The sequence below is a fragment of the Aulostomus chinensis genome, chromosome 18, assembly GCF_037954235.1.
Source record: "Aulostomus chinensis isolate RoL2024-O1b breed Wild chromosome 18, RoL_Achi_v1.0, whole genome shotgun sequence".
NCBI lineage: Eukaryota > Metazoa > Chordata > Actinopteri > Syngnathiformes > Aulostomidae > Aulostomus > Aulostomus chinensis.
The window spans coordinates 15432286-15460037 of NC_141337.1; the positions used below are offsets into that span (position 1 = coordinate 15432286).

The 27752-nt window shown below is 42.4% G+C and overlaps 2 protein-coding genes across 4 annotated transcripts in view; one reads left to right on the plus strand and one right to left on the minus strand.

The window, feature by feature from the left end:
* Positions 1–610: 610 nt before the first annotated feature.
* Positions 611–3421, minus strand: dexi (Dexi homolog (mouse)). Its single transcript, XM_086185507.1, has 3 exons — positions 3297–3421; positions 2556–3009; positions 611–2373 (listed from the first exon to the last, which is right to left on the minus strand). Exon 2 carries the CDS (start codon positions 2913–2915, stop codon positions 2646–2648), a length of 270 nt encoding a protein of 89 aa, XP_086041633.1. The 5' UTR covers positions 2916–3009; positions 3297–3421; the 3' UTR covers positions 611–2373; positions 2556–2645.
* A 98-nt stretch (positions 3422–3519) lies between these two features.
* clec16a (C-type lectin domain containing 16A) overlaps positions 3520–27752 on the plus strand; it is a 40175-nt gene continuing 15942 nt past the window's right edge. For 2 of the 3 annotated variants that reach the window (XM_086185503.1, XM_086185505.1), the window contains exons 1-16: positions 3520–3860; positions 4395–4523; positions 5971–6104; positions 6618–6766; positions 8710–8815; positions 13276–13399; positions 13710–13884; positions 14328–14378; positions 15547–15663; positions 19039–19330; positions 21061–21172; positions 22206–22306; positions 22448–22567; positions 23037–23146; positions 26429–26473; positions 27677–27727. In XM_086185503.1, coding sequence (XP_086041629.1) covers positions 3787–3860; positions 4395–4523; positions 5971–6104; positions 6618–6766; positions 8710–8815; positions 13276–13399; positions 13710–13884; positions 14328–14378; positions 15547–15663; positions 19039–19330; positions 21061–21172; positions 22206–22306; positions 22448–22567; positions 23037–23146; positions 26429–26473; positions 27677–27727 — 1890 coding nt within the window. In that variant the 5' untranslated portion in view covers positions 3520–3786. The remainder of the gene's footprint in view (positions 3861–4394; positions 4524–5970; positions 6105–6617; positions 6767–8709; positions 8816–13275; positions 13400–13709; positions 13885–14327; positions 14379–15546; positions 15664–19038; positions 19331–21060; positions 21173–22205; positions 22307–22447; positions 22568–23036; positions 23147–26428; positions 26474–27676; positions 27728–27752) is intronic. The other variant, XM_086185504.1, reaches the window with a different exon arrangement.

Here is a 27752-nt window from a genome sequence, read left to right on the forward strand (position 1 = left end):
TTTTATTTGATACACACATCAGAAAATAAAATTCTGAAACCATCCGAAGCTTATTTTAGCATTTGCATGTGCGCAAAACAAGCAGATGTGGAGGGATGACACGAGTGCTCGGTCAAGAACATGTTGGTGATGAGGAGGTAGCCAACCCAAGCAAAGCTCTCATCCTTAACCAAGATGGTGGCAGCAGAAACACAGTGTGGTGTCACAGTCTAGCAGCTTCTAGAGGTGACTTTTATAGTTTTGAGCTGATACTAACCTTAGAAATCTAAAGTCATCCACCTGCAGTTTTTATGTACTCTGTTCATCTACAGCAAGCACTTGCCTGTTATTGTCTTTTTTGGAATACATCTCACGCATACATCTACTTTATGATATTTAATCCTGAGCTTCAACGACATGTGGTCCACATGCTGATTCTTAATCCAGTACAGTACAGTTCTACTGGGTACAGCGATATTTAAATGGACAAATCCAGAAGTTTGATAAAAGAAGAATCGGATTTTTTTTTCCTGAATTAACAACCTAATTACCTCTAATTCAGGAAAAATTGAGCATTTTTATTTTCAGAAAAATGATCTTAAATCAGAAAAACAGCCCAACCCCCCCCCCCCCTTTCTAACAACAATTACAATTTTTCAAAAAAACCAAAAAAACAAACTGTTTTTCTAAATTCATGAGGAAATTATGTTGGTAATTCAGAAAAAAAAAATAATTTTCCTCTCAAGTAAATGAAACAAGCTTCCATCGAAATTTCACCAACTTCTAAACAAAAAGGACTCGTCTTGTGAGAGTTATCAATATGGGTGGAACAGTCTCTCATGGCACAGAGGAGGAAAAGCTGCGCTCCACCTGTCATCCATATTTAATGTTCTACATCTCTGTTCTAAAGGAGAACAGGCTGCTATGCCGGATCCGTTACACAATGCGGCTCTGCACAATTTCTCTCGGCTATATTTAGTTTGAGCTGAGTGGGCAAAGTGTGACGGTGAGGTGACATCAGAGGAGTCTAACAGCAGAGCCATCTTGGTGAAAGGTTGTCTGGCCTAAATACTGACAAGGTTTGAAATGAGTGTTAATAAACATCCTGCAATGTTTTGGGTGTCGAAGCCTTCAGTTTACGGGCTGACCAGAACCACACTGGGATGACGATTCTTCCGTACTGCCTGGTTGGAAGAGCTCTTCACATATCTGCAGTAGGTACAACACTTCCAAGGCATAAAAATAAGTAGTAAATATTTCTATTAATGTTCCCTTCATAAAAATAACTAATAGTTTTCTTTCACCCACCCATAACCTCGCAGGTTGTGTGCGTGATTGCATTGGTAGCATTATTTAACTGCACAATTTCTTGAATCCACTTCATTATTGCTTCAAGAATAATACAGAAGTCTGAAAGAAAGACAAATCGGAATACAGCAGTCACCTCAGGCCAAACCAGGTTAAAATCACAAACCATGTTGCGCTTTCACTCATCAAAAATACGTTTGTAAAGATATAAACGAACGTGGATGTGTAACTGATGTCAAACATCTGAAGATCTTTTGAGACTCTTTCAAATGAGATTTCTGGCTCTGATTCAACTCACGGGGTTTGTAACTTTATTCATCACTGTTAGTAGAAAACTATAATTGGCATCTGACCCTCGCTACAAAAGGGATCAAGGTCAACCCAAGATGACTCTTCCTGGATATATCGAAGAGAGCGGAAACTAGGATGTTCCTGATCTTTAAGAGGCCCATCAACGTTTCGTTGTACAGCCTGTGACCAGCAGCACCTCGTGAGACTCTGTCCCGCCCTGGCGCAGACATACAGCATCGATCTCATTTAAGGATGAGCGAGCCTGAAAAGCAGCATTCAGAAAAACAGGATGATTTGTGAGGATGCAGCAAACATAACATTTTCCTGCTCAGATGTCACAATGTGTAGGAGGACAATATAAAATAAAAGTCGAAGTGGTTTCGAAGTCTTCCTGCTGTCGGTCTGTGTGGGCCAGATCTTGCACAGCTGGGATGATTGGTCACAGTGTTCTTTTTTCCACTTGAAGCTGCTGTGCACCGCCTGGCCACAGTGACCTGAGTCATACATTTTATCACCAATATTTTATTCATCCACTGGGTTCAGCTGTCTCTCTCCACTTGCACTTAGTTCTTCCCTTTTCTCAATCATTGTCTCCAGATGAGAAGGACGTGTTGTTGACCCCCCCCCCCCCCCCCCGGGGGTCAGACCTGTGTCAGGTGGTATTAGAGTGAACCTCAACGGGTCGACTGACAGCTGATCCCGAGCAGGGGGCTCTTTCAAGGGGACAATTGCTGACCACATGGACCTTGGTATTGTCTCTTGTGGTCATGCTACCTTCATTTGAGCTGAGACAACCTGTAGACATGGAACACAAGTGTTAAAGCTGATATTATATCAGACAAAAAGTCTTGCAAATGTTTTATAACACCATATAAAAATAGTGTTAACAGTTGCTTGCGCAAAACTTTTTTGTTTTTTCCCCGTTAAGTGACCACTTATTCTATAATCTTACTAACTGAACAAAACAAACAACCTACCTTTCACTGATGTCTCAGCCTCAGACCTCTGCATCATCATCATCATCACCATCATCATCCAAGTCTCTCTCCTCTACCAGGACGGCCTTGTCACTCAAGATAGCCCTCAAATACATCCAGTTCGGTGTCCGTGTCATAAGGTAGAGAGGCCGGATCAGAGAGTACCCCGAGGTCCACCAGCGCCTGGTCCATATCCTCGGGCAGAAAGACTATCCCCACATTCAGGACGATATACTCCATCAGAAAGGCATAGTAAAGGATCAGGACGTTCACAAAGAACAGGCCCAGATAAAACATATATGGAAGCTCGTCCAAAAGCGATTCCACCGAATCTAGTTGTGCATAAATTGGGAGTGTCATAGAAAAGAAAGCCACGATTTAGAGTTGGTACTCTCACTGATAGAAATGTGCCTGGGGCGGTGGGGTTGGGGCGTCCATTTCGGCTCGTCCCGACCTGCAAAAGTGGTTTAGAGGCAGCTTAAAAGTATTATTTTGTCTGTCCGACTCTGCAGAAACAGGGCAAAAGAAACAGCACACGCCGAGGCGTTATTGCCAATAATACACACTGTATCAAAATTACGCGTTAGCTAGCTAGCTCGACGCATTCTTGACATTGGGTCGTTGCGGAATTCACGCCATGCCAGCTGGCTAGAGCTAAAAACAGTAGCATGCAATGTTAGCAAAAACAAACGCGCGCATTTATACACGGTTGTTAGACTGTTTCCGCGAGTAAATTCCTACCGGGAAACGCGGAGCATCGACAAACACACGTCTGTGTCCTCTTTTAACACCTAGATGTCTTTTCTAACATTTTTGCCAACTGCATCAAAACAGTGCAGTCTACAAGAAGACGTCGGAAGCTTCAGCGAGCTGATTGGCTCACCGTTTAGAAGCTCTTCTGTGATTGGCGGATGAGGTGTCAATCAGCATCGTGACATTCTCGAGGATGCGTCGCATGATTTTGACGTTTACACTAACAGGGGAAGTGACTGTCGTAGTTTTTATCCTCTCGCTCACTTACACAGAGCAACTCGAAAAAAACAGCAACTCCCACACAGCCTAATCTTTAATGTTACGTAATAATCTACCGTCGCTGCTATCGCCGCCTATCACCCTCTGTTTGCTAAGTAGCTGCTATCTGCACAGGAAAGTGGGAAATGAGTAGACGCGTATACTAACCTGGTTTAAATAACCCACCTGTCAAAGCATTAGCCACCTTAAAATCGCAACAATGTTTGTAAGGTCGCGGAGCTGGGTTGGAGGACAGGGGAAATCGAAAAACATCCACTCCTTGGATCACTTGAAGTGAGTAGCTAACGTTAACTTCGATATGCTAACATTAGCTTATAGGATACCTGGTGGAAGGACTGTCAGCATTATTATTATGGCTCCGGTAGTTATTATCTAACAGCAGTAGCGGGTCAAATAGACAGTCAGGTCAAACATTTGTGTATGGTTGACTTTTGTCCTGTCAGGTAATGTAGATAGACGTGTTAAATAGCGCAGTTGCTCGCTTTGAAGTTATTCATCCTCCCTGAACCATAAATTGCATTTCTCATGGCTAAGTTAGCATCTGTTGCTACGTTCCCTAGTGAATTGTGCCAAATATAAACACCTGTTCCACCGAGACGAGCTGGTATTTCTTGAAGCAGTATGGGCAAGTTGAAGGGAAAGTTATTAATTTTGGAAATGAATTGTCCCTAGGCAAGGAAAGTTCATGTCCCCAGCAGGTGCAACCACTTCTAGCCAAAATGTGACAGTCCTGTGATTACTGAAATTTGTCTCTACCTGTCTGTATTTGGTTCACACATCTTTCCTGTGTTTACGTCATTCCTTCAGGTATATGTACCATGTCCTGACTAAAAACACCACCGTGACAGACCACAATCGAAACCTACTTGTGGAGACCATCCGCTCCATCACAGAGATCCTGATCTGGGGCGACCAAAATGACAGCTCTGTCTTTGAGTAAGTTCCCAGTTTTTTATGCAGGATCCCTCACTTGTTAACAGACCGGTGTGACTCCTACATGCAAGTTACATTTGTACTAGCTGTGTATTTCTGATAACATAAATGAAAGTCAAATTGTATCGGTCACAGAAAGATTTCTCCTTCTTTAATGTTTGATCAGCTGATCTGAAAGCAGGCAGATCCCATTAGCCACACTTTTTTGACTGCGAAACATGAAAAATGGACCAAAACTGTGTTGAGAGATAATCAATTTCCTTCCTGTTGCACTGACACAAAAAAAACTCCCGCACAGACCATGAAGTGTAACGTTCTGACATAGCGACACATTTGACCTCACTGGAGATTAGAGACACGTATCCAAAGGCCTCAGTGTTTTTCTTTTGTTTTGTTTTTTTGCGAGTAATAAAGATTCTGTCAAATAAAACTTTTGGAGTTTGTAAGCCCTCAGGACTTAGGCTGTGTGTGTGTGTGTGCGTACGCACATGCGCGCGCATGTGCGCACGTGCATGTCTGTGTGAGTGAGAGATAGAGAGATTTTTTTGGGACTTTCAGAGATACAATTTTCATTTTTTCTCTTTTTTTCTTTTGTCAAGTCATTTCTATAAAATTATCATCATCAAACATGCTGTCTAGCTTTCTTTTCATTTTCTGCTATGACGGATAAAACTTAAACACTTAACAACAAAACAAACAGCAGAAACAAACACTACAAATTTTGCTTTTTTTAATTCTCTACCCCCCTTTTCTTGCAGATAATATTCTAATAAATTTGGCCAATAGCAGATATTTACCTTATAATATTTTTTAGAAAGAAGTTCTAAATTTCAGTTCAATTTTTTCATTTCTAAAACCAAATAAATATACTGCTTCAGCTATTATCGTTTATGCCCATTTGGTGGTGTTATAGAAACTGTAAGTGGCTACATGTGTGATGAGCAGAAAATCCACAGGGATGTTGAAAGATAAAACCCACAGTCCTTAAAATGACCACCCCCCCCCCCCTTCTAGCTTTTTGAAATTTTTGTTAGTTGTTCCATAGATTTGCATTTTTTTTGTTGTTGTTTTTTTTGTTTTGTTTTGTTTAACCCTACCTGCAATACTCTTGTAATCATTAATACCAACGGGCGGACTGGAGCTGGTGCTCTGAGTTTTCTTGTATTTTTTCCAATGAGGACAAGACTGCTTTTGGATTGTACAGATTTTATTGTTATGTCTTGCAAGTAACAACAAAACTAGTTTTTTAAGAATGGGATTAGCAATATAAGGCAATGACGATGCAGATACAGACAGGAAACTAAAGGAGGGAGATGACTTGCATCAAAGGATGTGATATAGAATGCGTATTAGCTGTGATTCATCATGTCATAAAAGAGAAGCAGCCCCTTAATTTGACAATTATCTCCTCAGAACAATTCATGATGTATTTAATCCTGCATGTGCTCAGCTTCTTCCTGGAAAAGAACATGTTTGCCTTCTTCCTGAACATCCTGCGTCAGAAGTCTGGCCGCTACGTGTGTGTTCAGCTCCTCCAGACCCTCAACATACTCTTTGAGAACATCAGCCATGAGACCTCCCTGTGTAAGTGTTTGAATTAACACTGTCCGACCCCAAATGGAAACACGTGTGATGCAATGTGTAGTACCACTCCCTTAAGTGCCTGTGATTCATCTGTGTGGGAATTTAATCAGGTTTTCAGGGTGAGGAGTTGTTTTATGGGAGTGAACTCTAAAGAAAATGAGCTCTCTTTGTGTAGCGCCAACACACGCACGCGCAGTTGGTCGGAGGGAGGCTTCCATGCTAGGTGCCAACCTGTTCATCAGGACAATTGAAGCATTATATTGAATTGCCATAATATGCACACTCTGTCTCCATGGTAAAACACAGTGCAGACAAGCCAGCCGCATCATATTTGATGTTGCTAAGCAACTACAAGACCCAGCAGATGATGTAGTGTCAGTCAGTGGGCTGATGTATGAAGTAAGGTCACAGCTTTGTCCTACATTTTTGAGTAAAAAGCCAAACAAATATGTCAACAGGAGTGCATTATTAATCTCTTCTCTTCTCTTCCCTCCTTTCCTCTCCTCTTCCCAGATTACCTCCTGTCGAACAACCATGTGAACTCCATCATTGTCCACAAGTTTGACTTCTCAGACGAGGAGATCATGGCCTACTACATCTCCTTCCTCAAGACCCTGTCACTTAAGCTCAACAATCACACAGTGCACTTCTTCTACAATGAGGTGAGGCCACAGGGACATGGGGGGTCAGTGTCTTTGGTTCTCAAAAACTATTTCCTACTGGCAGTTAAGTTTTTTTTTTATATTATCCAAAAGAATGATTTGGCCAGTGTGTACTGATGTCTTCCACTGCACACTTCCCCTGTCAAAAACTTGATGTTATCTTCTCAACGCCACTAAATGTACACATAAGTGTCATAATTTACACTTTATTTGAGAATGTTTATTATTATTATTATTATTATTATTATTATTATTATTATTGTAATCTTTATTACGGTAATGTTGTACAATGACCAGTGTTCACAAGTTCTTGTTTTTCTGAAATAGGATTTCACATCGATTACGTTTTTAATGTGTTATTGGATGGAAACATCAAGTAATTCTCACCATTGGAATAACACCTGCTGCTGCTGCTGCTGCTGCTGCTGCTATGGTTTCCTTCGCTGTTCCAGCAGTCCTTCTGTTGGCCTGTGTGTGCTGGGGAGAGTTATTGGTGTACTGTCGGTGGTAGCGCCCCCCTGATGCCAAAACCAGACCCCATGTGTAGATCTGACCTCAACTATAGATGGCGAACCATAACAGATTCATCCTCACTTTGATTTCCTTTCACTTTGATTACATTTGCTGTTGATGCACAATAAAATACGTTGTTTCGCTTTGCAAAAGAAACCCTCCAGTATCAAAATACAGAGTTGCAAGCGATTTGGCTTCTGTTGTCACATTAAACAGTAGCAACATTTGGATGCCATTTACAATTCATTGCTCATTCGTTGTCTTTTTAATATAATAATTTTATCTATTTATAATCGACTTCTGTGCTGTGCGTTCAAGACAGGAATATTGTGCTGCTAATCTTCCTGACTTTGCCTGCACAGAGTGCTAAACCAGCAGAATCAGACATCCTCTAGTCAAGGCAAGCAGTGCTGCTTGGTTTGATTTAGAAATGATGTCCTTTCATCATATGTCCAGCAGAGTGCGCTGTACACCAGTGTTTGCACTGATGTCACTCTGGACTTGATATATATATACTCAACTTCTGGATGAACGAGGCAGCTGGAGTAGTAGACCACCATAATAAACACTGATAACTATTATGTGATGGGTTACACATCCAGTCAATTTATGTCAAACCACCTCTTTTTCGTGTCAGATCTACGCCGGTCGCGCTTTTAAGACCAGTGGAAGTATTTTGTTTTGAGTTTGGCATTCAGGGTTAAAATCTCTTTATTTACCGCGACCTCTGCGTGAGCTGTTGCTCTCATGTGATTGGCTGGAGGTCACGGTAAATGAGGAGGTGGTTTAGTGGAGGAGTAGGCACCGACCGACACAGAGAGAGACGGCTGTCGGATGAGGAGCTGCTGGTTCGTCAAAAGAAAAATTAAAGCTTTATTACTGCTACCTTTTCAACTATAGAAATCAGACGGTCCAGTTTAACTCGCTGGAATCAGCTCATTAGCAGGACTAGCTTGTCTTTTTTAGTGTCCGTCATATCTTGGGATGAACCATAAACACCCAAATCAAAATGTTGCTAGTTTCATTCAAGTCTTCTGAGTTTTAATGCGACCAAACAGATGCAGTCAAGAGACCGACATTCATGACAGCTCAAACGATGATATAATTGTTCATGCTAAGATATGAGTTGCTTCTCAGGGTAATTCTGGACTGCTTCTTGCTGCAGACAGAGAAATGTTGTCTCAGTTGGTCGTTTCTGTAGCACCATGATGTCTCACAGTAACTTGTGCCTACTGAGGTGCGATACCACTCAGTCCTTTAGTCTCCACTGGCTGCTCGCTCTCTCGCTCTCCCTCTGTCTCTCTCTCCCTCTCTGTCTCTGTCTCTCTCTCTCTGTCTCTCTCTCTCTCTCTCTCTGTGGTCACTGGTGACCAGAGCATTGCAGTGCAGTGCCGTGCTCACCGGCACCCCTCTCTGTCTCCCACACACAGCACACTAATGACTTTGCCCTGTACACCGAGGCCATTAAGTTTTTCAACCACCCTGAAAGCATGGTCCGCATCGCAGTCCGCACCATCACACTCAACGTCTACAAAGGTGAGTTCCATGAGCACGCATGTGCACACGCTAACCACACACACACACACACACACACACACACACACACACTCACAGACTCTCACACTCATGGGATGCTTGGACTGCTACAGCCTTTTCTCTATACATTCCCTCTTAACTGCTGCTTCTGGTGCATGAGCATGACTAACAGGTGGAGCTGTGACAAACACAGTCGGCTGGATTTTTATGCTTTTAATGATTCATTTTCCCTCTAATCCTGGTGATTAATTGAGATTTCCAGCGTAAATTGTATCCTTAAGATATCATTTAAAAGTCTTAATCAAATTTTCAGAAAATTAGCAGAAGTGCCAATTTATACGTCAGATACGTCATGTTTCTGTCTGACACACTGTTGTCTGTCCTGATTCATCCAGCTCATATCAGTGTATGTTAATTTGCACAGATTTTCCTGTCACAATCAAAATCTGGATTGGATTTTAGTTTGTTTCTCAAGGCCTGTTGTGAGTTGCTGCACCCTCACATTCTGTTGTCACCTGCAGGTCAGACTACACACATAGACATATTTTTTATTGCAACGGCCCATAAATTGAAGTCAAAAGAATGTCAAGCCAGCTCCAAATGAGTCCTTCAACGCAACTTAGTCACACTGGCTACATATGATGGATGCTAACTAGCTGCTAGCCACTTGGCAAATCAGTTTTATCAACAAAGAGTTCAATAAAGAGAAAAACAATTGGTCACCTGGGGAAAAACAGAAAGGTACTGACTGGTGAGATGAGAGGAGGCTTATTTTTGACTGTGTTTTACAAGTGTTTGATTACTTAAAAATTGGTTAGACAACAATGACAAACCAGTGGCCAAGTGAAATGATGAATGTTAACTCAGTAGCTGCCTGAGCTCACCGAGTGCCAGTTACCGATGTGCTTGAGGGAGGGTTACTGGCTCCGTTCTGCAACTTAACCACTAGATGCCACTACATTATATATTGTATACGCCGCACACTGGTCCTTGAAGCGACCCTGAGGACGCAATCTCATTTCGAAAAATGTCAAGTCATGTGACTCACAAACCACCACTAAGGTTAATGTCACACTTTTCTATTATTTTCAGCGACTCACTATAAAAACATATCTTTTTCCAGTGGATTTGCTCTTGTGTCAACATCCGCATGAAATCCCACACGTAAACAGTTGATGTGCCTGCTTAATTGTTTGTTTTTTTCATAAGCGTCCAAGTAAGACTTCCTGACAAAATTACAAAAAAAAAACAGGAGAACAGCAATGACAACATGATCTGGTGGAGGACAGAAGTTAGTTAAAATAAACCCCTGAAATGTCAACAAACAGGGCTTCAATTTTTAAAACGTAATTAGAACTTTGCGGCGGTCGGAAGTCCATCCAGTCTTTACGAACTCCAGAAGAACAGGCTCTTCAGCACACACTCCAGCATGCAAATAACACAGTCGGTCCTAGAAACCTGTTGTGTAACGGAAGCTATCATACAACCTGGACTTCTGCGGCAGCCTCTGCTGCCTCTCACTCCTATTGTCTCGCTGTCTGAATTTTTCTTTTTCCTGGGGGGGGCGGGGGGGGCTGTGTGTGTGTGTGTGTGTGTGTGTGTGTGTGTGTGTGTGTGTGTGTGTGTGTGTGTGTGTGTGTGTGTGTGTGTGTGTGTGTGAGTTAAGCTGATCACACTCCAGCAGAGGCAGGTGATGCATTAAGCGGGTTTGGCTTCTCTCCGCACATGACGTCTCTCCTCCCCGAACATGACATACCATCGACTCAACCACATAACGGCTCTGGCTGACTGTCTCGTAGCTGTGTGTCTTTTCCTGCATGCCACACTTTGCACCGCACTCTCTTACATCATCTACTCCAAATACAGTTAGCACCACAATGATTATCAAGTAAGATGATGATGATGCAGGGAACATGTCATTGCTGGGCTGTCTATGGGCAACGTTATATATACATATGAAGGAATCTTTAAAAGAGAGAAGCATCAACTAGAATTTAACATCTATAAATTCATTTCCTTTATCTTACTATGCAAACTGTCCCTTTGCACTAATGCACCATGATATTGTTGTACTGTAAAATTTGCTTTATTGGTGCAAACTAGTGCCAACTTTTCTTTTTTTTTTCAACTGCAAAGTTTAGAAGATGTGTATTTATTTTTGCTTTACACGACTTCTAACAACACTGAAACTTGTCATTGTTTGATGCTTCCAATTGATTCCTTGGCACATGCGCTGCAAGGAATGACAACCTGGAAAAGGATTTTTATCAAATGTCAAGATGTTTTCATCAAGTTATGTAACCGTGCCAGCTTTTTTTCACGTTCTCTCGGTAAAAGTAGAAAAAAAGTTTCGAATTTGAGTTCTCCCTTTTTCTCTTTGGCATTTTAAATAGTGAAAAACATAAAAAAAAAAAATACTGAAATAGGTTTGAAATGTCTAGAAAACTCCTTTTCCAAGTGTAATATTTGCAGTTTATTTGTTTAAAAACCTACAGGGTTCTTTCCAGCCTCTACCCCTTCACAGCCGCCCCTTTATTCACATTAACCCTGTGTTTGTTTCCCCCTCTCCCTCCTCCTCCTCTACAACAACCACTCCTCCTGCTCTTCCTCTCCTTGTCTCTCTCCTCCTCTCCCTCCTCCCTCTGCGCGCCCCATCTGCCTAACTCCAGTTTCATGTAAGTTGGTTCCATTCATTCAGTCTTTTTTCTGGGGGCTGGGTATCCCACAAACGATTTTTTTTTTCTTCTTCTTACAATTGTTAAAAAAAAAAGAAAAGAAATTCTTCCAATAAACTCAAGACTGAGTTTGATGCATTAGGTTCAAAATGATGAGAATTTGACACTTTGTGTCGGTTTTATCGATACCCAGCCCTGTTTCTTCCTTATGGTGTATTTGTTATAAATGTACTGGTATGATTATCTTTGCAATTCTTAGAATTCATCCTGTATCACACTCATGCGGGGGAAAAAAACAACTTGCATGCATTCTTAATTTTTGTCTCAGTCGGGATAGAGTGGTTCCTGGCTATAATTTTTGGTGATGGATTTGATGGTTGTGGTCACTCGTTATTTACTCCGGCTGCGTAACTTGTCAGTCCATCCACTAACGGACGAAGCTGGAATGACATTGAGACTTGGACCAACCAGCAGCGCCTTGTGATTTGTCCGTTTGTCTTGTGCTATCATGGTGCTCTTTAATTTGCCGCAGTGCGACGTATATGGGTGGTCCGGCGATGAAAAAGTTATCTGCTCGACTTTGCACTTGAAATGACTACATGAATTGTTAAGGTACCGGGGATTGTTCGTATTCCAAGTCTTTGCCCATAACTCTTTCAGATGTTTCCTGTGTATGTTTCAACCTGACAGTTACCCTTTTATCTTTAGCTTCAGTTCAATCGAATAGAAATAGAACAGAATAGTCCGTAGCAATTGAGTGACGTAGCAGTGAATCATAAATCCTGGAAATAAGTGAGCATTGTTGGACAGGTTCCGTCGTCTCAATGTCATTGGGTTTTCCGTCAAATCTCTGAAAGAAGGACAGTGGTGAACACCAAGTCAAGATTTTTTTTTTTCCCCCACGTTTTATTTTACAGCATAAACTTATGTTGGTAAACCCCTAAAAGAGGAATTTTAAAGCAGTTATGTGTCTTGAAGAGGGGAAGTAAGTGGTCACAGAAGGCGGCAGAGGTCGAACGTCATCAAACAGAAGAAGCACAAAGCTAGTTGTGGTGAAGCCCTGCGTCCATGATGTATTTGGGTCATAGCATGACGTTAGCGCTTTACTGTTAGCTAAAGCATTTACGCCTCAAAAATCACAAGCGGTGTTTACTTACGAAGATTATCTAACTGAACCAAATGTGTCAGTCTGAAACATTTTCCAACAGAGCTTATTTTCTGGAACTATCCAAAATCCCATTGATTTTTGGTGGAGAAATCCCACGGTGATGCTAACTTCTCGTTTGGAGTGTAGATTTTTACTCTGGGAAAGAATTTTTTGACATTAATTTTCTTGTGAATGTAATGACCCTTACAGTACCAGTAGTCGGACCAGGATCTAGCTGAGATGTTGACCTTGTTCTTGGTGTTAGTGACCGACTGTGAAATGTTGGTGACTCAAATCACACGTTTAACAGACTATCAACGTTAAAAGCTACTCTTTTTTTTTTTTTTTTTTCACGAGTAGCTCCAATCTTGACCCTGTTTCAGTTAAAAACTGAACTCATTATCCTCTTGACCCCACCTGTCCAGGTACTTAATTTTGGTTTAGATTGTTAATAATTTCTTTAATTTGCTTCTTTTCTCTCCTTTTTCCTTGTTTTTTTTTGGGGGGGGGGGCGAATAATTTTGTTGCCACTGTCAACTGGTAATTCCTGCAATCACAATATGTGTGTACATGTGAGTGTGGGGATACCCGTGGGTAACCGTGGTAACACCCGGTTTTCCTAAACCTCCTCTCCCCAGTGGACAACCAGCACATGCTGCACTACATCCGTGATAAGACCGCAGTGCCATATTTCAGCAACCTGGTCTGGTTTATTGGCAGCCATGTCATTGAGCTGGACAAGTGTGTGCAGACTGATGAAGAGTAAGTCTTGTCATTCTCCCCGTGACCTCTAGGGGTCAGGCTTGGCTTAAGTTTGTCACTCTTTGAAATGTAAAGCAAAGAATAATTGTGTACATTTCATGGTATTATATTCTATTGCATTATATAATTTTCCAGTAACCAGTTGATAACCAGTTTCACTTGTACTTTTGGTCTTAAATCATCTTTAAAGATGCACTTTGTTGAAGATAATCGAATTGCTCCAAGGTCATTTTAATGAAGTGCACTCTCGCTCTCTTTCTCTCCCTCCCTCTCTCTTTTTATCTCTCTCTGTCTCTCTCTCATTTCTCAGGCATAAAAACAGGGGCAAGTTAAGTGACCTGGTGGCGGAGCACCTTGACCACCTTCACTACCTGAACGACATCCTCATCATCAACTGTGAATTCCTCAACGATGTTTTGACAGACCACCTCCTCAACCGCCTCTTCCTCCCCCTCTATGTTTACTCTTTGGTCAGCCCGGAAGCCGTAAGTGCCCTTCAGCCGCTCGTCAGTTTGGTGACAGCAGTTTGGGCTGCGGGGTACATGCAGTAGACTGTAGAAATCCATGTTCTCCACTGTTCACCACTTTGTGGAAAAGAGCGTGTTTTGGATTGCTTGTACACGCACGTCATAGTTTGCAAGAGATTTTATGGGATTAATCCAAGTTACAGGAGATTGTGAAAGAAAGGCAAAGGGAATGAGGTGGCCCATTAAGGTTTTTGAAAGGTTTTGAAGGTTATTTTCAACCAGTAACCTTGAATTTAAAGTCATGTAAGAAAATATCAGAGTACAGTTAGAAGCACTGATCATAATTCACAGATTAATCAGCGAATCATTTAATCTGGTTTCAGTGTCGTCTCGTGCATTTTGTTCCTCCGTCTGTAGAACTGCATGTGAGTGACCCTGATTTGTCTTCCATGTTTTTTCAGTCTGAAGACAGAAGGATCAATCCTCAGGTGTCCCTCTACCTGCTGTCTCAAGTAAACAACACACACACACACACACACATAGTCACTACTGCTAGAAATCTTCAAAGCACTGACATCTTTCTGTATGATGCATTTTGTCTGAGAGAGAGAGAGAGATGTCCCGATCGGATCAGCGTGCCGGTTTAGCACATTTTATGACTGCGGATCGCTGATCTGTGTTCACAATCCCGATCCGATCTTAAAAAATATCCATAACGTCATACTTTTATAGCCCGCAGTGTATAAATAAAAGGCAAATTCCTGGCCTCTACTAGTCATCGCTGCCGTGCTTCGAACGTATTGAGGTCGAATGTTTCCGCTGACCGTCACACATCTCCACATTTGGAAACAAAACAATTATGTCGGCCGTGTGGCGACTCTAGGAGTTGGAAGACGAATGCAGACCCACAGCAAAAAGCAAAGTCTGCAAGCTAATGGTTTCATATGGTTGCAGCAACAGAGCTTCCATGAACCCAACTAATTTAATTCGGCATCTCAAGAAACACGAAGCAGAATAAGAGGAATACAGCACTGCTACCGAATCGAAAGCTGGTCTGAAGCAGCAGGTGCAGCTCAGTAGTTAACGAAAAGACAAGTTTCCTCGCGGTGGAGAGAAGGACAGGATGATTACCCAAAGGCTCACAGAGTCCGTTGCTTTAGACGACCAGCCTGTTTCCGTGGTAGAGAACACCGGGTTTTGCCGGCTTTTGGAATTCTTGGAGCCACGCTACGAGCTACCATCTAGACTCTAGACACTTCATAACGAGCACAGCAGTGCTGCAACTTTACAACAAAGTTCGGACTCACGTAAGGGATCTTCCGTGTTCTTCAATCTGTAAAATAAACAAAATGGTGAGGAAATGAAAAGCTTGGATTGACCATTGAGGCAAAAAATATCCAATGTATTTATTTTATTTATTAATGCATTATTGCAATGCACCAAGAGAAAAGTTGGAATCCAATGGATTCAGTTTATTCAAGGAAAGAAAAAAGATAGGGACCAAAAAATGTGATGGGGACATCTCTGGTCTTAATTATAATATTTGCTTCAAATATTGACAAAGTCAAATCTGTTTTTTTTCCGACTCTCAATTTGCCATGAAGTACATAAGAGATCCTTCTAGTTACCCTGGATGTTTTTGTTTATTTTTTAAAAATGTTGTCGGTCCTTGTGTTCCAGGTGTTTCTGATCATTCACTATCAGCCGCTGGTCAATGCCTTAGCTGATGTCATCCTCAACGGAGATCTATCTGTCTTCATCCCACCGACAGACATGCACAGTGCACACAAAAACACGGTAACACACAAACAAACGCACAGGATTGTTGAGCGATTTCCCCTTTTTCTCTACTGTCCCTCAACTCCCCCTCATCTTCCCCATTTCATTCCCCTCACCTCTCTTTTTCTGATTTCATTCTCTTCTCATGATTAAGTGTCTCTTCTCTCACCCCCTTGTATGTATGTGTTTGTGTGGGTTTTTTTTGGCCATCTGTTTGTATTGCCAGGTGGGTGTGCTGAAATAGTGAACATTTCTGAGAACCATAATGGTTATTCTCCATGGTGTGTGTGCGCGCGTGTGTGTGCGCGTGTGCGTTTGCCAGCCAGAGCTGCGGCTCTTTTAAGAAGCAGCCTACGTTTTCAGTGAATGTGAGCTGAGGTGTGATGTCTCAACATTGTTGGTCTACCACAACAGAAGGAATCCAGACCCACATGACTATCTGCTCGCTATTTAATCAAGTACCACATGTTGCAGTTTGACACATAAATATATTCACCTTTTAAGACAGATAGAATGTGTTTATTTAAGTGAGGATTTTCTGTTAAGAACCCAAACCTAAGATGATGTCATGTCATTTCATGCAAGTCCTGCTAATTTTCTCTATTGTGTATTTTCAACTTAACAAGTTCTCCTTCACAAGAGCGAAGTAATGAAGTACTCTGAAACGTCGTGAATGTACTTAAACTCGGAGCCTTTCATCGTGTCAGCCACATCAGCTGCTGTTGTACTATTTGATATGTTTTGGATGAAATTCAGATTGAGGCGACATGCGCTCTGTGTCTGTGCAGGTGGTCAGGTGGCACGTCCTGTTTGTGTGTGATGTGGCAGGATATGAGATCACATAATGGAACAGCAACAGAGCTGGCTCACCGAACCCTGATCTCTTTCCTGGAACCATGGTTTTTCTCTTTTCTACATGTGTTTACTTGCAGCTGCACCAATTAGATACATATCAACCTTTGTGCGTGTGTGTGCGTGTGCGTGTGTGTGTGTGTGTGTGTCTGTGACATGCAGCTGTTTAAGTTTGCATTTTGGAGGATCTCTTCAGCAGATAATAGAAATAGGGTGTGTGTGTGTGTGTGTGCGTGTGCATGTGTGTGTGTGTGTGTGGTTTAATGCTCCCTGACCTGCATTACTTTCTCGGCATCAACTTAATGTGTGAACGGTTTACCAGAACAAAATCAGCTCGCAGTTGCAACTCACAGCACACACATATTCCTTTGTGCCTTAAGGCTGACAGGACACACCCTGTGTTCTTTGCGGCATTTTTCCCTCATGTCAAGTGATACGTTTAAATGATGGTACTTTGTACCTCCTGCATTCTGCTGGAAAAATTAAAATTCCTTCTATAGTTATTCCTAAGTCTTCCAAAGTCTTTTACTTTTTTGATACTACATGGTAACAGTAATAAGCAGGGCTGAACAAAGCTGCAGCACGTATTAAAAACCTTTTTTTTCCCATGTGTCATGGGATCTCTCTTTCTGCTAATATTCTTAATCAGAAGGAGTTTTCAACAAACAAAAGAGTTCTTGAGTGAATATTATTTACAGAATCACCTCCTGCGATCCTGTCAGTTTTCACCATCATGAAAACATGGAGAAAAGCTTAAGCTGATCACGACAAAGGATGGAGGAGTGAGGGCCAGGGCGGGATTGGGGATAGAGGTCAAATAAAATAATCCAGGTTCGCGTTAACATTCATCAATCATTACATTTCCGGACAAACCAAATGAAAATGAAAATACACTTGTGCTTTTGATTCATCTCCTTCCAGCAAGCGTGTTGTGAATCTGCTGCTCTGGCTTTTCTTGGCAGGCCGCTTGAATAATGAGAGCGAGCATACGCACTCTATATACCAGACGCACACGTGTGTCTCCATACCTACTGGATCTCGTGTGCATGCAACCGCTTATTGGTTTATGTTAGCATAAGAAGCCAAGTAAAATAGGGCACCCTAGTTTCGGTGTGAGGTATCTGAACCGCTTCCTTTTTGGTTTCTGTAACAAAGTTGACACCTTTTTGTACAAAAGAAACCACATCATCCTGGTATTTAGTTGTTATGCCACACAAATGGACTCCTCAGCTTTTATGGGTTTATTTATTTAGGTTCACACGAGCATCTCTTACTGGCATCAATACCAAAACATAGAATTGCAGTAAATATGCATTTACCTGCCACTTTATTAGGTACACCCATCCAACCCCTACTTAACACAAAAATATCCAATCAGCCAATTACATGGTAGCAACGCCGCATTTAGACATGTAGATGTGGGCCGATATGGCTGATAAAAAGGCGTACTGGTCAACAACTGTTCAGGCTGCTGGTTGGGCAGGCGTTTTTTTTTTTTCCCCTTCTTTTCAGCTGCACACTTTGGGCCCCTCAGTACCAGTTGATGATGGTTTCGACCCTGCAGCCTACCTGAGTGTTGTTGATGTCCATCCCTTCAGGACCTCAGTGTACCAACACCTGATGGCTATCCACTTTATTTTAGGATACACATCATTTCATTTTTCATTGCAACCCTTATTTTCTTTGGAATGAGAATGTGTAATTAATTTACCATTACAATTTGCCAATTAATTATTCAGTGGTTATAGAAAAGCTGTGTGCCAGAGTGTCTACCTGGGTGAAGTTGGAGGCCGAGTACTTATCCCAGTCCGACCAGGCTAGCTTTTTTTTTATCGCTACAGGAACAGTCATTGTAGTACTGGGTACATTACAATGTACATTAACCAGAGCTGCCATTACTGCACAGCCCCAGACAGACAGACGGTGAGCGAGCCGTCTTACATCTACTGGCAGTAAAGAAGTATATGTTTGTAGAGGAACTAGCCAGTCATTGTTCAGCGTCACTATTAAAAGTATCATCACACGGACTCAGTTTTACTGTAAGACAACATGATTTCACCTCGCAGAGTCTTATCACATGCCTGCTGTTTCCTGTTTGTGTTTGCATGCATGTGTGTTAAGATGGTCAGTGTTTTTTCCAGTATGGCCTCCCAGAAATAGCCTCAAAACCTTCAAGTGTGTGTGTGTGTGTGTGAGTGTGTGTGTGCGGCATGCATGTCTACCAGTAAAGGTTTGTAGTTGTGACTATGTGTCTTTCTGAAAACAAGACCGGAGGTTACCGTTGTGTAATCTGGTTTATCTAATCCAGAAAATCAATACACCCTCCTGTTTCTGTTCAACAAGTCCTGAGAAGCATCAGCACTCGTGTTTTTACTCAAAGCAAAAACATAGAAAGCTCATCCAGCGCTAATAGATCACCTGACACATTGCGAAATCACAAAGTTTAGAAAATACGGGATTTTGACTTCATGTGATGTCACATACTCCCATCTCGCTCCCCTGCCCCTCTGATTCTTCTGGGTTTATCTCCAACTCCCACAGGTGAGTGCTGGTGGCGTTCGTCGGTTCACCAAACCCCCCGAGTCTCTGGAACGCTCCCTCGAGCTATCCCGCCACCGTGGCCGCAAGAGAACCCAAAAGAGGCCTAACTACAAGAACCTGGGCGAGGAAGACGACGATGAAAGAGCCGGGGGCGGAGGTGGCGGCGGCGGAGGAGGATCAGAGGATGGCTGGGATGATAACAGCAGGGAGAGGGAGAAGGGAAAAGGTACAGAAGTAGTAGGAGGAAGTGGGAGTTCTAAGGGAAGCAGAGCGAGTGGGGAAACGGCGGAAGGTGAGTGTGAGACTCATTGGACTCAGCAGTACAGGATTGTGTTTGTGTTTCTTTACTCCCACCAGTCAGACCCAGTCTGCCATGATGCACCCTGGTTACCCAGCAGCCACTGTTGCAGCAGCCCTCATTCCCAAACTTTCTAAAACTTGAGCATTTTTATTAATAAAAAAGCCTGTTTTATTTCTCTGCTGAGTTTATTTCATACTTTGGCTTTTTTGTTTATTGCCAAATTCAGATCAGACCCTTTATCAGTCATGCAAACTGCACCAGAGTAACGATGTCAGTTAATGTGAGTATATTTGGAAAAGCACCGCGACAACAACAAACGTGATCATGCGTATGATTGTCTTGCCACATCTTGTTCAGTGCCTTTTAGGCAAGTTACTCTTTGCGAACAACCATGTTGTCAAAGGTAGGAGCGACACGTTGTCACAAACGACAAGAGGTAAAGGTACTTCATGATATCTTTAGGTAACAGGAGGCTCAGGTAGCAAAGTGGTTGATTTGGTTGTCTACCAAAACAGGAATCCCAATATCCTGATGAGCTGTTAGGATAAATGAGTCCTGTTTTATTTTTTTTCCTGAAGTAGTTCTCCCCAAGAGCACAGTGTTGACAAATAAACCTAAATTTACTTTGAAAACAAAACATTTTTTCGTACTTTAATTTTTGTTTGGGGTTATTTTTTTTTTGCTTTTGGGATTGTCAGCCACGAGGGCAGCACAAGAATTCAAACCCGCGTCAAAACGGTTGAATTGTCGTGTTGGTAGGCGACGTAATAGAACATGACGCTGCCTGGGGATCACAACGTTCTCGCTTTAGCTTTTCTAGTTAGCTTTAGCTCGCGTTAGCCCACATAGATTCATAATGTGTGGAGTAAGCTGTATATCAGAGCGTAGTCTCTCACTGGTATAGCGCACAGACATAACGCTACTCTCAGTTTCTACAGTGTCGGCCGTTTGAGGACAAGCGTGACTACTGGGGGAAAAAATGATAACGTTCAACTACGCCTGTGTGAAAATTGAGCCCAGCAGACAGTTTGGCATTACTCTTACAATTTTAGATAGTTTAGAGATGAGGGTGTCCTCTTTTGCTGCTTCCCCTATGGCACCTTTTAATTTCCCCATGGTCACCATGAGTACCACTGATCACATGTCCAACACAATGTCCATGGTATTCGACTATCCATCTCCACGGTGACACACCATCCATCCTGTGCTCCTCACCTCTCCGCCTGTCTCTCACTCCTGCTCTGTGTGTGTGCGTGTGTGTGTGTGTGTTCAGTAAAAAACAACCATCCCACTCTTCTGAAATGATTCCTTCTTCACTTTGACTTAAGAAGCCGTTTGTAGACTCACTGGTCGGTTCACAGTCTCTAAACACAGATGTTTCATGGTTCGAAAGGTCTCAGTGTTCCATTTGCTCACTTCTTACCTTTAGATGCTGTGCTGATGCCCGTAATAAGAAATACTGGTTTCAGGCAATTTCAATCTTTCATGTAGTGAAACACAAACATTGTTCTCCCATGAAATGTCAATGACAACATTGGTCGACTTTTGCTGTTGCAACACCAGTGAGGGAGGAGAAGGAAGCACTTCAGGCCCCTGTTACCCTTCATGTGTGTCTCTGTTGAGCGTGTGTTAAATTAATAAATGTATTCCATAACAATGATACTGCCACTTTTACGAGCATTTACTGGTGAAGTACAAAGTGCTGCTGCTTGTGCTGACAGAGATCGAGATGGTGGTGATGGAGAAGTGTAAAGTGTCAGAGCTGACGGAGCAGAACATCACAGATGAGGAGAAGACCGCAGCAGCCACCCGCACACACACGCAGAGGAGCAGGTGGGAATCACACTACTCCAGCCGGGATTACACGGACACTCATTCCCACCGAAGATTTTGGATCAACAGTTCTTGACATTGAATCAGAGTCTGAAACAAAGCCAAAGTGTGTTTATTTTGGCCCAGCTACTGGTCTCTAAGGGCAGTAATCACATTTTAACCAAACTGCTGGTGCTCCTAGTTTTGTTCTGTATTGGGAGCTGCGTGTGGATCATTCTCCCTCGCTGATAGATTCCCGTAACAGAGACCTGCACGCTTAGCTTGCTGTCATCCCACCGCACTAAAACGCTTCTACCCCGCAGGACACATCACACCATCTACAACTGAGTGGTGCACTCATGGTCTTTCCTCTTAAAAAACTAGATCCACTGTGCTTCTGCAATATTTTTTAAAGCCCCGGCCACACGTGAACTTAATGTTGCATTCAAGTACACCTCGTAAACTAACCCTCCATTCTAAGTCAGTATGGAAGTGTGGGAGAGACTTCACGTGCCTACAGTTAAACCCTGTAAATGCACACAGCAAAGCAAAACGTTGATTCCAATCTTCAAAATTCAATAAAATCATCAATCTACACCGGTTGCATTATTCTATAATCAATGTTATTAAAAAAAAAAAGGTTTACTGAAAATCTGCTTAGGATCCAAAGTTTTTTCACCACAGTTTGTTTCTATGTATGCATGTATGCATGCATTTCTCTCCTGCTTGGAGACAAAATTTTCGTTAGTAGAATTTTATTTCCTAATTTAATCGACCAAACATTTTGCTGGTTAGCTGAAATGTAAATTGCGGTCGCAACAGGCAGCGTGATCTGCACCGCTCTGGTGTTTACGTGCGCAGGCCCATTTAAATAGATTAGTTGCTCATATCTTGTTAGCCCTTCTTTTTGTCTGTCAGGCTGATTTTCACTAAACCTGCTGCATGGTTTAGGTTGTTTTTATTTCCAAATGAGATATTTATATGGAGGATGTGTTTCTGCATGTATCTTTGGACTGATGACATCATTGACCGTTGCTGTTCTCTTGCTCTACAGACCGTTCTTAGACATGGTGTACAGCGCCCTGGACTGCACCAATGACGACTACCACGCCCTTTTTGTTCTCTGCCTGCTTTATGCTGTGTCACACAGCCAAGGTGCACACCTCCCCCTGAGCCAAATGCTAATAAATATAAAATATATTTACAACGAATAAAATGTATTCACTTTTCCAAACAAAATTGAAAACGTGATTTAAAAGCTGTCACTGATCCTACAACCTGATAATCTTCATGCAGGTATAAACCGTGACCTTCTGGAGCGGCTGCAGCTGCCAGTTCCAGACCAGGAAAGGAGCTCCTACAGTTTAGTGCTGGCGGAGAGACTGATCAGGGTGATGAGCCAGGCAGCACAGCCAGGTATAACACACACACACACACACACACACACACACACAGAAATAGGAAATTGTTCCTGAGCACTGAGTTCTCCCAAAGCACAGAATCCCTAAATTGCTTCTGGTGAAGTCTTTAAGAACACAAAAAGTACATCGTAATTCCAAAACAAAAAGTCCCACAAATTCCCGATAGCCTAAAATTATGAAGTTTGATTTACTTATCTGACCATCATTCGCTCCATGATTATTGTGCTTTCTGATTCTTATGGAGAGAATTTTTTCCTAAAAATCCAATAAAAAACAACATCTTTTGAATTCCTCACAAGTCACCACCATGGGCTGCATATCATGAATCTAAACTGGACAGGTCAGCAGAGGTAATTGGTAGTAATTCTTCATATCATGTTTGCTTTTTCTCCTTTATTATTGGTGTGTGTGTGTGTGTGTGTGTGTGTGTGTGTGTGCGTGTGCGTGTGTGTGTGTGTGTGTAGATGGTAAAGTGCGTCTAGCCACCCTGGAACTGAGCTGCCTTTTACTGAAGCAGTCTGTGTTGTCTGGACACACCTGCATCATCAAAGATGTTCATCTGGCCTGCCTGGAGGTACAACACACACACAATTACATGCGCACACGCAAACGTATTCTCGGACTTGAATTTCAGTTAGTGTACGATTTCAGCTTCCCACTGTCACAAATACAAGGTAATTGCTGTAGAGTGTTGTGTTTGGATGGAGTTTCAAGTTCAGAGCAGCTTCTCGACCATCGCTTCACTGAAGCTCTCCTTTAAAGCCCAGAAACTGTTTCAGTTTCAGATTGAAGCGAAGTAAAATCTGGTCAACTGGACGTAAGTTTATCTTGAAGACGTTTCACCTCTCATCCGAGAGGCTTCTTCAGTTCTAGTGAAGAGTGTGGAAACTCCAGCTTATAAACCTATGTGGGAGTGGTCAGTGCTATTGTGGTGGAAACGACCCTCCCGAGACTCACCTGGCCTCCCCAAACGACAGTCGTTGTGCGGTGTCAGGGAGTTTCAGGGGTGGTCGTTAGGGAGTTTCACCGACCACTCAGATGCTAATGGGCTGTGCTGGCAGCAGCCGTTCCACATGGGTCTTTCAGCTGAGCTCTTTGGGGAAGCTTTGAAAGGACTTGGTTGTAAATAGGTGAAAGGAAATGTCGCAGTCCACCTCCTCTGTTCAAAGATGGTTTCTCTATCCTGACGTGGATGGCTTCTTTAACTCCTCTTTCAAACCATCTGTCCTCTCTGTCGAGGATTTTGACATTTGGACACCTTATCTACGATGACCTGGATGAATGAGAACCTACACAGACATGTTTCAGTTTCAGTTTGAGCTGGTGTTGACAGGGACAAGGTAAACACCAAGAAGTTATGCCTGTGAGGACGAAGACAGAAATAGAACACCGCTCCAGTTGTCTGGAAACACTTTGGAACATACTGAAATTGTGCGCTGTTTGCGCCGTAGATGAAACACTGTACTTGCCATGTTAATTTCCTGCAGTGCACTGTACCACACGTCTGTGTCACGCTTAGTTGCGAGCACCTCGTCGCCAAGTCGATCAGGATTGTAGTTATGGACGTTGAAGACAAAATGTTGACTTGAGGATTTAGGACACAAACCCGTGAGATTTTCCCATTGCGGCCGATCTCCGTCCAGGTGGTCCTCCTCTCAGACGCAGCGCTTGCTGGTGTGATGGAGGTGACAGCAAATTTTATGCTCGATTCCGTAAAGGTTCTTGTTGAGAATGAGGGGCGGACCCTGAGGGCTTCCCTCAGAAGGAGTTGAAGCTTGACGCGCTATGTGACGTATTGAGGGTCTTACATACTTGTTCACACAAGAAGGACAACTAACTGACCGGCTAGTGGAGGAGATGAACCGGACAGTTCACCGTCTCCTCCCTCCACACCGAGATGGATCAGCAGATCAACATGAAGGAGTTCTGCTCAATCAATCATATGACCCTTTTATAACGTCAGTCAATTCAACCACAACTACATCATTTCATTCATCTTTCAGCCTAAATTAAAGTCACAGTTTTATGAGCTGAGGCTGAGCATTTAAGCAAAAAAACAAAACAAAAATCAACAACCAGCATTTAGCACCTCTGACTGCTTCACTCTTCCTCAGAGGGGTTCGTTCTTTCCATCAGTAGTTTTGGCGTATTTACCGTACAGAGCTTGTCAGAAAACTTCTTAGACTCTTCAGAAAAGGGTATAAAACAGTTGCTCATTTATCGGAACCCAGGTAAACCTGACACATTCCTGCCAACGCGTCACATGGAAGAAGAGACACGACCTCCTGAGTGTTGAAAGTGATCTGAAACATTCTTCTTCCACAGAATCCTATTGCAGTGCAGCGTAACAACCGTTGCCCTTCTCAGTAAGGGATTTCTTGTAATGACTCAACGTATTTCTCTGCAGATCAGGGTTGGGGCTTATATAAATGAAGAGCGTGGGCTTTATTTTCTCTTCCTCCATTACTGTGGTCAAACTTCATCACATCACTGATGAGCTTCTCTTCTTTTACTCCCTTCTCCTCCTCTTCTAGTCCTGATTTTGCCCTTTCTTTCTCAGCCTTCTGGAATTTCTTTTTTTTTGGTTCCTTCTGTATTATTTCAAGGGACTGCTCATCATCCTTTCACTTTCAGTATTACCTCAGTCTTTCTTCACGCTGTCCAACAGGTAGTTGTCTCATTACTTCATGGAGCATGTTTCATTTATGTCTTCATTTTTGATGGGAAATTCACTCCTTCCCTATGAAGTCTGACTCACGAGTTCATCGAAACACTCTGAACTGTTTCCTCCGGCTCTGCTGCCATTGGGATACCATATATTTGTGTGAATGTAAACTTGAGTTGACCCTGTTGACTCCCTTTCTTCCTCTCCTCTCTGGAAACCACTAACTAGTCATGTAGCTGATGTCACCCACAGGAAAAGAGACCACCATTTCCAGTTAGTGTTTATCGAGGGTCAGTCTCAAATTGCATCACATTGTTGAAGAAATAGTCCTTGAAACAACTGAAGGCAGTCTCAAATCTCATGCTAGGAAGAAACATTGGCTGCACTTCCTGTCATACTTCCAGTTAGCAGGGAGATCCCAGATGGGAACGGACTCACCCCTGGTCTTCAATAGCATTGCTCAGGAGTGGCAACATTGGCAGGACTCATGAGTATTTGTACCAATCCAGCATGTTTCAGCGATACTGCGTTGGTACCCTGATAACCGCCATAAAATCTGGTCATTCAAGATTGTACCAAATCCTATGAAACTCAATGTGTTTTCAACTTCTTCCCGGTTGTATCTCCCATTCCCCCTATGGTATTATTGCTTTTTCTTTTTTCTTTTGCCGGATTTTAAATTTTCATCTAAATCCGGTGTTAATGATCCCCTTTTCATGCTGATGTCAGTTATATTGAATCTAAAGTATTATTGTCTTTTATCTGATCATTTATGTCGTAATAGCAGCAACTTTTCCCACAAATTCCAATGCAAATGAAATGTGATTTATTATCATGTTGTTTTAGGTATGATCATTTGAATAGATGAATCATGATGTGTATTAGAAGTCACACAAATACAGCTATATATTTACATATATGTACACATGCAAATATATGTAAAAATCTATATGTTTATATTATATATACATATGTATATGTGTGTGTATATATGTACTATATATACTGTATATATGGAGAGAGAGAGAGATACACATATATAGATATATAAACATTGTTTGGGTTAAAACAACTTTAAATGGTAGTTTGCAGGATTTGAGTTGCTGGATCTTTACTTGACGCGTGCGCGTGCGTGTGTGTGTGTGTGTGTGTGTGTGTGTGTGTGTGTGTGTGTGTGTTTCATATGTGCAGGGCGCAAGAGAAGAGAGTCTGCACTTATTGCGGCGGTTCTACAAAGTGAGTGTGCACTCTCAACACGCTTGAACAGACAATGCACATGCATCCTCTTACAGCCTCGAACCCACAGAATAAGTGTTTGTGACTCAAGCTTGTGAATGTTTGACATGTAGAACACTGCTGTTACTGCCTCTGAAGTGCACAAACAGTGAGGTGCGATAGTGGGCCAGTGTTCAGGATCTGAGCTGTGTAACAGACTGGCAGATAGCAGCAGTAATTAAAAGCCAAACCCACTAGAGATAAGATTAGTGTGTGTGTGTGTGTGTGGGGGGGGGGGGGGGGGGGGGGGTTATTGTATGCAGCTCACATTCAAAGCAAATCACCTTATGTTTACAAAATGAACTTAGATGCTGAATATCCCAGTAACTTAGCCTTCAACAACAGAGTCTTATGGTTAGAGTGGGTTATGAACCCCCATAGAAAGACGCGTGTGTGTGTGAGAGAGACAGAGAGAGAGACAGGTGAAACTGAAATTATTTCCTTACATTCACTGTCCAGTGTCATGTGTCTCTTTCAATATCAGTTTCGAAATGGGTCACAGCGACTATGTTGGCTGACCGTCTCTGAACCAACAGCATTAATCAGCATGACCCAGAGTTTAGTGTCACCACATTTCGGAAAAAGTCAGTGCAACCAGCACAATGACTCCAAACATAACTGCTTACAGTAGATATGAATTGTGTTTCAGATAGGAAAACATCTTTTTTTGGAGGATTTGTTTTTAGTACTCTCTTTGAAACTGATTTAAATCCCTCACGGTTTTGAGCAGCTGAAGGGCACAGCTGTCCAAAAATGAGTAAGATCAGCTCAAATACATCACTCACAATAATTTTAGAAGGGAGGGGCTTAGCAGAGAATCACCCCAGTGACCAGTGACTCCGACATCAGAGATCTATGGTCACTTTTGCACGATTAGTCTGGTGGACTCGGTGTCAATGGAGAAGTCAGAAAAGATTAACATTTTTGATTTAGTCCTTTCTTATTGTCTCTTTTTCGCTTTGCCTATACTTGTTCAGTTCCCTTTCACGCCTTAAGCTAAATGCGCTGTGGTCCACCTGTAGGGCCACAGTCTAATTGTTTGTTGTCCAGACCGTTGCATGGGGCAGCTTTCACACCTGTAATTACTGAGTGGATGAATTTTTACCAGTTTTGGTTCACATATCCCATCAGTCTCTTGAATTTGCCTCCACATTGCCTCTGCAGGGCGAGGAGATCTTTCTGGACATGTTTGAAGATGAATACAGGAGCATGACGGTAGCTTGACCTTCATTTGAACTCA